This window comes from Aotus nancymaae, unplaced genomic scaffold, assembly GCF_030222135.1.
Source record: "Aotus nancymaae isolate 86718 unplaced genomic scaffold, 86718_ANA_hifiasm-v0.15.2.pri h1tg000067l, whole genome shotgun sequence".
Classification (NCBI taxonomy): domain Eukaryota; kingdom Metazoa; phylum Chordata; class Mammalia; order Primates; family Aotidae; genus Aotus; species Aotus nancymaae.
In genome coordinates this window covers 23723205-23737467 of record NW_026988482.1, presented here as the reverse complement: position 1 = coordinate 23737467, position 14263 = coordinate 23723205, and the positions used below count along the sequence as shown (strand labels likewise).

The window sequence follows — 14263 nt, the reverse complement described above, 5'->3', positions numbered from 1 at the left end:
CAGCCTGTTTTCTGTTTTTTACTACTCATCATTTCCAGTTCCTTTTCTCTAATTGTTAAACCTGCTTCAATCTGGCTTTTGCCTCACAACTGCAAAGAAAGTGGCTTTATCAAGGTCACTAGTGACTTTTATACTTCAGTGGTCAGTTCTTAATAGTTACCTTTCTTTTCTTTCTTTCTTTCTTTTTTTCTTTTCTTTTTTTTTTTTTTTGAGACAGAGTTTCGCTTTGTCTCCCAGCCTGGAGTGCAGTGGCACGATCTCAGCTCACTGTAACCCAGGCCTCCTGGGTTCAAGCGATTTTTGTGTCTCAGACTCCCAAGTAGCTGGGACTACAGGCACACACCACCACACCCAGCTAATTTGTTTGTTTTTTGTTTTTTGTTTTAGAAACAGAGTTTTGCCAAGTTGACCAGGCTGGTCTGGAACTTCTGGCATCAAGTGATCTGCCCACTTCAGCCTCCTAAAATGCTGAGATTACGGGAGTAAGCCACTGTACCCAGCCTTGTCTCATGACTTTTAAACACCATTTATATGCTGATGACTCAAATTTATTTCTCAGGCTGGGTGCAGTGGTTCACACCTGTAATCCCAGCACTTTGGGAGGCCGAGGCAGGCGGACCACAAGGTCCAGAGATCAAGACCATCCTGGCCAACATAGTGAAACCCCGTCACTACTAAAAATATAAAAATTAGCTGGGCATGGTGGCGTGTGCCTATAGTCCCAGCTACTTGGGAGGCGGAGGCAGGAGAATTGCTTGAATCTGGGAGGTGGAGGTTGCAGTGAGCTGAGATTGTGCTACTGCACTCCAGTCTGGTGACAGAGCAAGACTCTGTCTCAAAAAAATTTATATCTTCAACTCAGACTTTTTCTAAACTTTACATTAGTTTATGCAATGTTTCTATGTGGATGCTAATAGGTGCCTCAATGTACAAAACTGAACTCCTTCCCTAGTACCTCCTCTCAGCATTTTCCACCTCTCAGCATTTTCCGGCTCAGTTGGTGACAGTAGTATCCTTCTAGTTATTCAGGCTTAAAGCCCAGGAGTCCTCCTAAATTCCTCTTTTTTTTCCCAGTGTTTAGATGCCATCTGTTGAGCAGTTATGCTGACTTTCAACATTATCCCAAATCCACCGCTTCTCACCATCTCCATTGCGGTCATACTGCTTTAGGTCACCTTCATCACTGTCCTGGATGACTGTGAGGGCCTCCTTACTTGTTTCCCTTTTTGCAGTCTGTATATATATAACAATGATAGGATTCTGTAAATATGTTATTCCCACACTCAATCCTCCAAGGCCCCCCAGGTCACTGTGAATCAGCTCTAGCATTCTCTGATCACATGACCTTCCTTCTGTTTCTGAGACATACCAGGTTCACACATGCCCAGATCCTTTGGGGAAGTTATACCAAAAAATCCACTGATACTCAATTGACATTATCTTAAATTTGTTATTTTTAGAAAAATGGACATCTTTCTGATTGAAAACTTTTCCCAACTAGAATTAGGACTCTTTCTTTTTTTTTTTTTTTCTGAGACAGAGTTTCGCTCTTGTTACCCAGGCTGGAGTGCAATGGCGCGATCTCAGCTCACCGCAACCTCTGCCTCCTGGGTTCAGGCAATTCTCCTGCCTCAGCCTCCCGGGTTCAGGCAATTCTCCTGCCTCAGCCTCCTGAGTAGCTGGGATTACAGGCACGCGCCACCATGCCCAGCTAATTTTTTGTATTTTTTTTTAGTAGAGATGGGGTTTTACCATGTTGACCAGGATGGTCTCGATCTCTTGACCTCGTGATCCATCCGCCTCGGCCTCCCAAAGTGCTGGGATTACAGGCGTGAGCCACCGCGCCCGGCTAGGACTCTTTATTGACTTCTTCCTTTATGATCCTTAGATATTTTAGAGTTTTATTTATGCAAGGTCTATTGCTTAATTCACATATATTTTACTGTTTTTTTTTTTGTTTTTTTTTTGAGATAGAGTCTGACTCTGTTACCCAGACTGGAGTACAATGGTACGATCTCAGCTCACTACAGCCTCCGCCTTCCAGGTTCAGGTGATTTTCCTGCCTCAGCCTCCCGAGTAGCTGGGATTACAGGTGCCTGCCACCACACCCGGCTAAATTTTGTATTTTTTTTTTTTTTTTTTTTTTTTTTTTTTTTGAGACAGAGTCTCGCTCTTGTTACCCAGGCTGGAGTGCAATGGCGCGATCTCGGCTCACCGCAACCTCCGCCTCCTGGGTTCAGGCAATTCTCCTGCCTCAGCCTCCTGAGTAGCTGGGATTACAGGCACGCACCACCATGCCCAGCTAATTTTTTTGTATTAGTAGAGACGGGGTTTCACAATGTTGACCAGGATGGTCTCGATCTCTCGACCTCGTGATCCACCCGCCTCGGCCTCCCAAAGTGCTGGGATTACAGGCTTGAGCCACCGCGCCCGGCCGCACTAAATTTTGTATTTTTAGTAGAGACAGGGGTCTCACCATATTAGCCAGGCTGGTCTCAAAGTCCTGGCCTCAGGTGATCCGCCTGCCTTTGCCTCCCAAATTTCTGGGATTACAGGCGTGAGCCACTGTGCCTGGCCCTTATTGCTATTTTGAATGGGATCCTTTTCATTTGTTTATTTATTTATTTATTGAGATGGAGTCTCTTGCCCAGCTGGAGTGCAGTGGCACAATCTCGACTCATTGCAACCTCCGCCTCCTGGGTTCAAGTGATTCTTTTGCCTTAGCTTCCTGGGTAGCTGGGATTATAGGCACATGCCACCACACCCAGCTAATTTTTATATTTTGAATAGAGACAGGGTTTTACCATGTTGGTCAGGCTGGTCTTGAATTCCTGACCTTGTGATCCACCCGCCTCAGCCTCTCAAAGTGCTGGGATTACAGGCGTGCGCCACCGCGCCTGGCCTTTTCCATTATTTTTTAACTAATTAATCCTGGTATGTAAGAAAGGTGTTTGGCTCATGTATTTACTTTGTAAGTGTTTCTCTTTGGAATTGTTAAAGCTGAACTCTCCTTCCAGCTTTAATTATTGTTTGGTTGATGCTCTTGTGTGTTCTGACTCCTCTTGGCCCTGAACAAGCGGGATTCCTGTATGGATCCTGCATGGAGCTATTTCAGATCTTTCCTGGGATCACCCCTGCCTACCCTCAGACTCTTGGCTCTCAGGGGCAGAGTAGGATCCTCTCCTTGGCCCTCCTCCAGCTTTGCATAGGATCCCTGTCTGTACGGGACCCCTGTTTGGGCACTTAGAGCTCTGAGTGAACTTTTCTATTCACCTTTTCTTAACCAAGCCTCATGACCAGGTAGGCCTGGGATGCAGTTGGTCTTTAAGGGATATTTGTTGAAGGAATAAATGAATGACTAAAGTATTTTTCACTTCCCTTTTACCCCTACCAAATAGCTTTATTGTGTTTGACAGATTTCCTCAACTTATTTTTTATTTTATTTTATTTTATTTTTAATTTTGAGACAGAGTCTCACTCTGTTGCTTAGGCCGGAGTGCAGTGGTACAATGTTGGCTAACTGCAACCTCTGCCTCCCAAGTTCAGGCGATTCTCCTGCCTCAGCCTCCTGAGCAGCTGGGACTACAGGTGCCCACCACCATGCTGAGATAAATTTTGTGTTTTTAGTAGAGAAGGGTTTTCACCATGTTAGCCAGGCTGGTTTTGAACTCCTGACCTCAGGTGATCCACCTGCCTGGGCCTCCCAAAGTGCTGGGATTACAGGCATAAGCTGCCACACCTGGCCTCCTCAACTTATTTTTCAAGTTTTCTGTTGGTTTTATTTCTAGTCAACATGTGAATATTTTCTGATATTTTCACCTACCCTTATTTCATAGTGCCTGCCCCAAGATCACACATTCCAGATATTTATCAATTTGACAGTGAAGTTTTTCATTGCTCTAACACGTAATGGCCACAGGTACTTTGTAGTCTCCTGTAACCTGCTGGGTCTGTGACTCTGATGTTTCTTCTGACTTGATGATCCTCTCCTCCCTCCCAGATTCAGGCTTCTTCAGGGGAAACCAAGTACACTGGTACCTTGGACTGTGCAAAGAAGCTGTACCAGGAGTTTGGGATTCGAGGCATCTACAAAGGGACTGTGCTTACCCTTATGCGAGGTAACCTTTGAGGCCTCCACTTGAGGTTACCTGGGGAGGTTACCTGAGGTGGGTCTGCTACAGAGGGTCTTGCCCAGATTGCCAGATTAGCCTCGGTACCGTGCATGTCACTTCTCTGACAATACTGGCAGTGAGCATCCTGGTTTTAGGCAGTCTCACTCTGGTCAGCATGGACAGAGATTAGGATGAGTGGACCTTCCAACCTTCCCAAGTGTCTGCAGGGGTAGAAGTGATGGCACTTACGGTTGGAGGGGAGTGGCAGGTAGATAGAAATCATCGCTGGAGGGAGGAGTGGGAAGAAAGAGTGACTTGGAGACAGTGGGGATCTCTCTGGTTTTGAGGGATATGTCCTGTTTTAGTGGCAGTAGGAAAGGCAGAGACAGTCTCCCTCTTGTCCTGAGATGGCAGGTTAGAGGAAGGCCAGATATACTAACTGTGGTTATAACTGTGAGAGAGAACCTTATTTATTTATTTACTTATTTTTATTTTATTTTTTGAGATGGAGTCTCCCTCTGTCACCCAGGCTAGAGTCAGTGGCAAAATCTCAGCTCACTACAGCCTCTGCCTCCTGGTTTCAAGCAATTCTTCTGCCTCAGCCTCCCGAGTAGCTGGGACTACAGGCGTGCACCACTATGCCTGTCTATTTTTTTTTTTTTTTTTGAGACAGAGTCTCACTGTCACCCAGGCTGGAGTGCAGTGGTGTGATCTCGGCTTACTGCAACCTCTGCCTCCCAGGTTCAAGCAATTCTTCTGCCTCAGCTTCCCAAGTAGCTGGGACTACAGGCGTGTGCCACCACACCCAGCTAATTTTTTATATTTTTAGTAGAGACGAGGTTTTACCATATTGACCAGGCTGGTCTCGAACTCCTGACCTCAGGTGATCCGTACGCCTTGGCCTCCCAAAGTGCTGGGATAATAGGCGTGAGCCACCACGCCTGGCCTATTTTATTTTTTGAGACAAAGTTTCACTCTTGTTGCCCAGGCTGGAGTGCAATGGTGTGATTTTTGCTCAATGCAACCTCTGCCTGCCAGTTTCAAGCAATTCTTCTGTGTCAGCCTCCCAAGTAGCTGGGATTACAGGCACATACCACCATGCCCAGCTAATTTTTGTATTTTTGGTAGAGACAGGGTTTCACCATATTGGCCAGGGTGGTCTCAAACTCCTGACCTTAGGTGATCCACCCACCTCAACCTCCCAAAGTGCTGGAATTACATGTGTGAGCCACCATGCCCAGCCTCATTATTATTATTATTATTTGAGACAATCTTGCTCTGTCACCCAGGCTGGAGTGCAGTGGCACAATCTTGGCTCACTGCAACCTCCACTTCCTGTGTTCAAGTGACTCTCCTGCCTCAGCCTCTTGAATAGCTGGGGTTACAGGTGCATACCACCATGCCTGCCTAATTTTTGTGCTTTTAGTAGAGATGAGGTTTCACCATGTTGGCCAGGCTGTTCTCAAACTTCTGACCTCAGGTGATCCACCTGCCTTGGCCTCCCAAAGTGTTGGGATTACAGGCATGAGCCACCAAGCCCAGCCAAGAGAACGTTAATGAAATTATATCATGTGTGTGTGTTTTTTTTTTCTTTTTACTGCATAGAGAACAAATCATGTGTGTTTATACTCACACCAGTGCTTGGCCCAAAGCAGCATCTCATAGCTGCAAAGTGATTATTGCAAATAGGATGTGGCTGCTGAGGAACTTCTCAGGAATCCCTGAAGGGTCTAGTGCCAAGCTTCACTTTTCTGCATTCAAGAAATCTGTGGGGGCCAGGTGTGGTGGCTCATACTTGTAATCCCAGCACTTTGGGAGGCTGAGGTGAGAGGATCACTTAAGCCCAGGAGTTTGAGACCAGCCTGGGCAAAATAGTGATACCCTGTCTCTATTAAAATAAGAATAATCCTATTTTTAAAAGAAAAAACATCTGCAGGGATTTTTTTCCTTTTTTCTTTTTTTTGAGACAGAGTCTTGCTTTGTTGCCCAGGCAAGAGTGCAGTGGTGCAATCTTGGCTCACTGCAACCTCCACAGTGATGGGTTCAAGCGATTCCTGTGCTTCAGCATCCTGAGTAGCTGGGATTACAGGCATGTGCCACCAGGCCTGGCTAATTTTTGTATTTTTAGTAGAGATGTTGCTTTTGCCATATTGGCCAGGCTGGTCTCAAATTCCTGGCCTCAGGTGATCTACCTGCCTCAGCCTCCCAAAGTGTTGGAATTACAGGCATGAGCCACCACGTCTGGCATTGTTTTTCTTTCTGATACTTTTTTAGTCACATAAATTACTACCATAGGCTAATGTTTAAAAAGCAAATAAATTGAGCCAAATATGGTCACCCAATTAAAAAACAATTTTACTAATAATTCAGGCTGGCCATGGACCTCCTGGCCTTAAGCAGTCCTCCTGCCTCAGCCTCCTAAAGTGCTGAGATTACCAGTGTCAGCCACCATGCCTGGCGAAGAGTTTATGTACTTTAATTCACTTCTTTCTTGCCACTAACAGATGTCCCAGCTAGTGGAATGTATTTCATGACATATGAATGGCTGAAAAATATCTTCACTCCAGAGGGAAAGAGGTGAGGAGAACAGAACTTGGAAGCCACTTTCCCCAGTCATGGATGTGTTGCCCTCTCCCGTGGGTGAGTCTGAAAGCAGAAGTAGGACATGTTCTTGGCTTCATGTCTGCTTTCCTCTTGTGGCTGCTGAGGTCCAGCTAGCTCTTCTTACTCTGTGCCTCAGCCAGTGGAGCAAATATTTGAAACAGGTGCATGAAACCTCCTCCAAGGAGTGCCAGCAGCACTGGCCTCGTACCTCTTCTCCGTCATCCAGTTTCTGCCTCTCTGTAACTGCCCTGTCTGCCACAGGAAGGATAGTCTGAGTGCCACTCTCACAGCCTTTGTCTAACTAGGGCTGTGGTTGGTGTTATACAGGGTCAGTGAGCTCAGTGCTCCTCGGATCTTGGTGGCTGGGGGCATTGCAGGGATCTTCAATTGGGCTGTGGCAATCCCCCCAGATGTGCTCAAGTCTCGATTCCAGACTGGTGAGTGGAAGGTAGTGGGGTGGATGGGGGCAGAGTGGGTCCCAGCACTGGCTAATCCTGGGGTACAAAGTTCATAAGGCCCTAGGAAACTCACTCTCCATGGCAGTACCCAGCACCTGCCTGACCAACATTCCACCTCACAGTTATTTGCATTCTAGGAGCCCTAGACTAATTTTCATGACAGCCTAAACACAAGGTAAGTGTGGTAAGATGTGAAGTCCACTCTCCCTCCCCAACATGAACAGGAGGGTTGTTTCATTCTTCTTCCCTCTTTTCTACTCCTTTGGCAGAAGTAATTCAGGCACTTGTGCATTTGTCCCAAGGTGAACTATTGTCTATGGACGGGTCCCAGATGACCTGCAAGGTGTGCTTTCCCCTGTGCTAGTCCTGACCCTTCAGGAAGACTTAACTACTAGTTTCTCCTCATGTGGATTGTCATAGTCAAATCAGAAAACTTCCTGAAGACTTGGAAATTGGGTTCTGCCCCACAGCACCTCCTGGGAAATATCCTAATGGTTTCAGAGATGTGCTGCGGGAGCTGATCCGGGATGAAGGAGTCACATCCTTGTACAAAGGGTTCAATGCAGTGATGATCCGAGCCTTCCCAGCCAATGCGGTGAGTAGCTGTCAGGGCTGTGCTTTCCCTTGGGGTCTCAGAGCAGGGTGCATGTGGGCTGACTTTTGCTTGTTCCTGGGATAGGACTAGGGACTCAGTTTTCCCAAAGCCCTATCTTTAGCCAGAGCATTCCTTATTTACTCCCTTTCCTGAAGCTGTCAGGAGGATTTGCCTTTGGGGATCTCTGAGGTGGGGCTTTGATTTCCTGACCTGGCCATTAGAAGTGGGCAGTTGTGAGGCCAGGCTCGGTGGCTCACGCCTGTAATCCCAGCACTTCAGGAGACTGAGATGGGTGGATCACCTGAGGTCAGGAGTTCGACACCAGCCTGGCCAACACGGGGAAACCCTGTCTCTACTAAAAATACAAAAATTAGCTGGGCATGGTGGTGGGCTCCTGTAATTCCAGCTGCTCAGGAGGCTGAGGCAGGAGAATTGCTTGAACCCAGGAGGTGGAGGTTGCAGTGAGCCGAGATTGTGCCATTGCACTCCAACCTTGGTGACAAGAGCAAAACTCTGTCTCAAAAAAAGAAGAAGAAAAAAAAAGAAGTGGGGAGTTGTGGGATATACATTTTGTTCTCCTCTTAGGAATGAGAGAGCAGAGCTTGCATCCTTGACGTGGCATGGATGTGGGGTTAGGGAGGGGCTCTGGTCCTGACAGGGCCAGCAAAGCATAGTGCTTTGAATAGCCTATGAATAGTCATTCCTGCTGGCTTTTTTCTTCCTCCCAACCCTTTCTCAGGCCTGTTTCCTTGGCTTTGAAGTTGCTATGAAGTTCCTTAATTGGGCCATCCCCAACTTGTGAAACTGAAGGCTGCTCAAGGCTTCTGAATGCTGGAAGCTGTCGCTGAGGAGGAGGAGTAGTGGGCAGAACTAACCAGTCTTGGAGGGCAAGGGGAGGGGGACGGTGGGATCAGAGCCCTGTGCTTGGACTTGGTGAGACCGTTGCCTTAATGACGTCCTGTACTTTGTATAACTTAGTGTGCCATTTTGAAACTTGAATTTATTCTTGTCAATTTAAGGGATCTTAAGAGGGTTTGGAGATGGAACAAGTAGTTTCTGGACCAGATACTACCTGTGGCAAGAATGGTGGTTACCAGTTTTCTGCTGGTCCTACCATACTCAAAGTATTCCTCATTAAAGAGATAATCTCAGGTTCTCACTGGAGGCACTGTGCATGTTTTCAACCAGCTCACCAGCTGAGATCTTCAGTCCCTAGCCAGGAACACTCACTTGATTTCCAGGGTGCCATCTAATCCTGGGCTACACGTGTGGATATGGACTTGAGGCCCACATCTGTGTCCAAGTGGACTGGGCATATATGGCTAGGAGGAGATAGACTGTTAACTGTTGGATTTTGATTTTTTTTTTAACGCATGCAAGTAATCAAAAGTAAAACTAGAGTAGTGTAATTTTCTGGGAGCAGGTGGAGAACTTCCCTCCTACACAGTGAGGAGAGTCCCAGTCTGCTGGGATAAGTGAGAAAGCGCGGTGTGTAGGAAGGCTCTTTTTGTACACTCTTTTCTCATGAGCGCTCCCTATTTTAATGAGAAACAATAAATGTTGTTTCTAATTTTTGCATTGTGTTATATTTTCTTCTTTTGATTCTAGGACAGTTTAGTAGGCAGACTGTGGCCTTGGTGGAGGCTTTCAAGGATCCAGTATCCTTCCCTGGGAGCCTTAGGCTGGGGATCCAACAGGAAGAGGTGGAGGAGGAGGAAGTTTTGGCTGGCTCTGCCTTCTCTGGCTGCCCCAGCTCCAGCTACTCTAGGGAGGATGGGTGGGGTGGTGTGACTTGATTGGTAATTGTTCACACAGGCCTCAGTGCAAGCCTGGCATGCAGGCCCCACCAAGGTCCAACCTGCTCATTTATTCCCCTCTCTGCCCTGAGCTCCATGGGTGTCTGAGCTAACAGATGGAGAGTCAATTGTTCTATTTTCTTTTCTTTTTCTTTTTTTTTAATTATTATTAATTTTTTTAATAAAGATAGGGTTTCACCATGATGGCCAGGTTGGTCTTTCTTTTCTTTTTCTTTCTTTCTTTCTTTTTTTTTTTTTGAGTCAATTGTTCTAAAAGGACAAAAGCAATCCTGGGTTTTCATGAGTTGCTGTGTGACCTGAGGTAGCTAGCTTGACTTTACTAATCAGGTAAATGATGATATCCAGTTGTGTCCAGAAAAGGTGAGGGAGTTGGAGAGTCATAAGCTAGGCTGTTACTTTCTGGTTGAGGAGAGCTTGCTGAAGCTACTGGAGCTGGGCTTTTCTGACATTGTCCCATTTGGTGGTCACAGTTACAGTTCCACTGGCACTTCCTGTCTCACTGCAGCTGCACAGAGACCCTTGGACTTTGGCTTTAGAACCATCTCTCTGTCTCTAGTTTTGAACTGTTAAAAAAAAAAAAAAGAAAAGAAAAGCTGGGCGCAGTGGATCATGCCACACTTGTAATCCCAACACTTTGGGAAGTCAAGGAAGGAGGATCACTTGAGTCCAGGAGTTCAAGACCAGCCTGGGCAACATAGTAAGACTCTGTCTCTATGCAAAATTTTTAATTTTTAAAAAATTAAAAGAATGAAGCCAGGTGCAGTGTTTTATACCTGTAATCCCAGCACTTTGGGAGGCTGAGGTGGGCAGATCACCAGGTCAGGAGTTCGAGACTAGTCTAGCCAACATAGTGAAACCTTGTCTCTACTAAAAATACAAAAAATTAGCCTGTTGTGGTGGTGTCCACCTGTAATCCCAGCTACTTGGGAGGCTGAGGCAGGAGAATCACGTGAACCCAGGAGTTGGAGATTGCAATAAGCCGAGATCGTGCCATTGCACTCCAGCCCAGGTGAAAGTGCAAGACTGTCTCAAAAAATAAAAATTAAAATTAGCCAGACATGGTAGTGTGCGCCTGTAGTCTCAGCTACTCAGGACACTGAGGTAGGAGGATCGCTTGAGCCCAGGAAGTTGAGGCCACAGTGAGCTGAGTGTGCATCACTGCACCCCAGCTTGGGCAACAGAGTAAGACCTGGTAAGATGGGTAGGTACACACCCCTATCTGGGAGTTGGGGCTGTGATCAACCCAGCAGGAAGCTGAAGACTTGGGACTTTAAAGAAGGAGGCTTTATTGCTTGGAATATATTTCCAAATGACTAGATAGGAATTATGGCCAAGTAGAAAATAACATTTTTGGTCAGGCACAGTGCCTCACACCTGTAATCCCAGCACTTTGGGAGGCTGAGGCGGGCGGATCATGAGGTCAAGAGATCGAGACCATCCTGGCAATCATGGTGAAACTCTGTCTCTACTAAAAAAAAAAATACAGCTGGGTGCAGTGGCTCACACCTGTAATCCCAGCACTTTGGAAGGCTGAGGCAGGTGGATCACGAGGTCAGGAGTTTAAGACCATCCTGGCCAAGACAGTGAAACCCCGTCTCGACTAAAAATACCAAAAATTAGCTGGGCGTGGTGGCACGCACCTGTATTCCCAGCTAATCAGGAGGCTGAGGCAGAGAATTGCCTAAAAACCTGCGAGGTGAAGGTTGCAATGAGCCGAGGTCGAGCTACTGTACTCCAGCCTGGGCAACAGAGTGAGACTCTGTCTCAGAAAAGAAAAGAGAAAAGAAAAGATCAGCTGGGTGTGGTGGTATGTGCCTGTTGTCCCAGCTACTTGGGAGGCTGAGGCAGGAGAATCACTTGAACCTGGGAGGCAGAGGTTGCAGTGAGTGGAGATTGCACCACTGCACTTCAGCCTGGCAACAGAGCGAGACTCTGTCTAAAAAAAAAAATTAATTTAATTTTTATTTATTTATTTTTTTTGAGACGGAGTTTCGCTCTTGTTACCCAGGCTGGAGTGCAATGGCGCAATCTCGGCTCACCACAACCTCCGCCTCCTGGGTTCAGGCAATTCTCCTGCCTCAGCCTCCTGAATAGCTGGGATTACAGGCACGCGCCACTATGCCCAGCTAATTTTTTGTATTTGTAGTAGAGACGGGGTTTCACCATGTTGACCAGGATGGTCTCAATCTCTTGACCTCGTGATCCACTCGCCTCGGCCTCCCAAAGTGCTGGGATTACAGGTGTGAGCCACCGCGCCCGGCCTAATTTAATTTTTATTAATTAAACTTTTTAGAGACAGGGTCTCACTTTTTCAGCCAGGCTAGAGTGCAGTGGTGAGATCAGAGCTCACTGCTGAACTCAACCTGATCCTCCCGCCTCTGCCTCCCAAGTAGCTGGAACTACAGGTGTGTACTGCTGTGTCTGGCTATTAAAAAAAAAAAAAATTTGTAGAGATAGGGTTTCACTGTGTTGCCCAGGCTGAAGAGTTTTTAAAGATGAAAATTGTGGCTGGGTGCAGTGGCTCATGCCTGTAATCCCAGCATTTTGGGAGGCTGAGGCAAGTGGATCATCTGAGGTCAGGAGTTTGAGACCACCCTGGCCAACATGGAGAAACCCTGTCTCTACCTAAAATACAAAAAAATTAGCCATAGTTGTGGTGGTCACCTGTAATCCCAGCTTCTCGAGAGGCTGAGGCAAGAGAATTGCTTAAACCTGAGAGTTGGAGGTTTCAGTGAGCCAAGATTGCGCCATTGCACTCCAGCCTGGGTGACAGAGTGGGACTCCATTTCAAAAATAAAGAAAAGAAAAGAAAATTGTATATTCTCTATCTGGCAAGGTTAATTAAATGTTAAGCCTGCTTCCTCTAATGCTGGAGGATGTCTTTGTTTAATATCACATTGATTTGGAGATGGCTATATATGTGTCTCCTGAAGCTCTTCTTTTTATTTATTTATTTATAATTAAAAAAAATCTTTCTCCACACATTTATTCTCTGAAATCTCTTCTTTTTAAATCTTATTTTAAAAAATTTTTTTGGGAGAGAGATCCAAGATGGCTGATCACCAGCAGCTCGGGATTGTAGCTCCCAGAGAAAGCGCACAGAACGAGAGTATGCCACACTTTCAAACGAATTTTTGTTACCCACAGACTGGAAGATTCCCAGCAGAGGAGCCCCACGGGTCACCAGGGAGACTCTCGTGGCCGGTGTGGCGGTTTTGCCAGCGCCCCGGCGTGGCGGTTCTTGGTGCAGAGTAAATGGGACTGGGTCCCCTTTTAGTTGACGTTTGGAGCTCTGGGAAGGCAGAGTCGCCCATTTACCTGATTGAAGAAGGGACTTGAGGGAAGCCAGACCAGAGATTCCTGGACAGAAAAGCACCACAAATTTTTTTTTTTTTTTTTTTTTTGAGATGGAGTTTCTCTCTGTTACCCAGTCTGGAGTGCAATGGCACGATCTCGGCTCACCGCAACCTCCGCCTCCTGGGTTCAAGCAATTCTCCTGCCTCAGCCTCCTGAGTAGCTGGGATTACAGGCATGCGCCACCATGCCCAGCTAATATTTTGTATTTTTAGTAGAGACGGGGTTTCACCATGTTGACCAGGATGGTCTCGATCTCTTGACCTTGTGATCCACCCGCCTCAGCCTCCCAAAGTGCTGGGATTATAGGCGTGAGCCACCGCACCCAGCCCAGCACCACGAATCTTAATGCCGCTGTTTTGGCCGGTGCAGTGGGTTGCTCACATTTCGGCACTGGGAATCAACAAGTTGGACGTCCACTCAGAGACCTAATTTGAAAGTAGGCAATTACAAAGACGATAGGTGACTGAACTCACAATGATGGGAAGAAACCAGCGTAAAAAGGCTTAGAATACCCAAGATCATAATGCCTCTCCTTCTACACGGGATCACAGTTCCTCATCAACAAGAGAACAAGGCCTGATGGAGAACAAGTGTGTTCCATTAACAGATTTAGGCTTCAGAAAGTGGATAATAAGGAACTTTAGTGAGCTAAAAGAACATGTTCTGGCCCAATGTAAAGAAACTAAGAACCTTGAAAAAAGGTTTGACGACATGCTAACGAGAATAGACAACTTAGAGAGGAATATAAGTGAATTAATGGAACTGAAGAACACAGTACGAGAACTTTGCGAAGTATGCACAGGTTTCAACAGTCGAATTGATCAAGCAGAAGAAAGGATATCAGAGGTCGAGGACCAACTTAATGAAACAAGAAGACAAGATTAGAGAAGAAAGAGTAAAAAGGAATGAGCAAAGTCTCCAAGAAATACGAGACTATGTGAAAAGACCTAATTTACGATTAATAGGTGTACCTGAATGTCATGAAGAGAATGAATCCAAGTTGGAAAATATTCTTCAGGGTATTTTTCAGGAAAACTTTCCTAACCTAGTAAGGCAGGACAATACTCAACTCCAGCTAATCCAGAGAACACCACAAAGATATTCCTCAAGTAGAGCAACTCCAAGACACATAATCTCTAGATTCACTAGGGTTGAAATGAAGGAGAAAATTCTAAGGGCAGCTAGAGAGAAAGGTCACGTTACTTGTAAAGGGAAGCCTATCAGACTCACAGCAGACCTCTCACCAGAAACCCTACAAACTAGAAGAGAGTGGGGGTCAATATTCAATATCCTCAAAGAAAAGAATTTTCAACCCAGAAT

General features: G+C 46.2%; 1 protein-coding gene across 2 annotated transcripts in view; it reads left to right on the top strand.

The window, feature by feature from the left end:
• The window catches only part of SLC25A20 (solute carrier family 25 member 20), a 40330-nt gene extending 30987 nt beyond the window's left edge, over nt 1-9343 (top strand). For both annotated transcript variants that reach the window (XM_012467676.2, XM_012467677.3), the window contains exons 5-9: nt 4001-4118; nt 6617-6689; nt 7044-7153; nt 7645-7769; nt 8509-9343. In XM_012467676.2, coding sequence (XP_012323099.1) covers nt 4001-4118; nt 6617-6689; nt 7044-7153; nt 7645-7769; nt 8509-8571 — 489 coding nt within the window. In that variant the 3' untranslated portion in view covers nt 8572-9343. The remainder of the gene's footprint in view (nt 1-4000; nt 4119-6616; nt 6690-7043; nt 7154-7644; nt 7770-8508) is intronic.
• The last annotated feature ends 4920 nt before the right edge of the window (nt 9344-14263 follow it).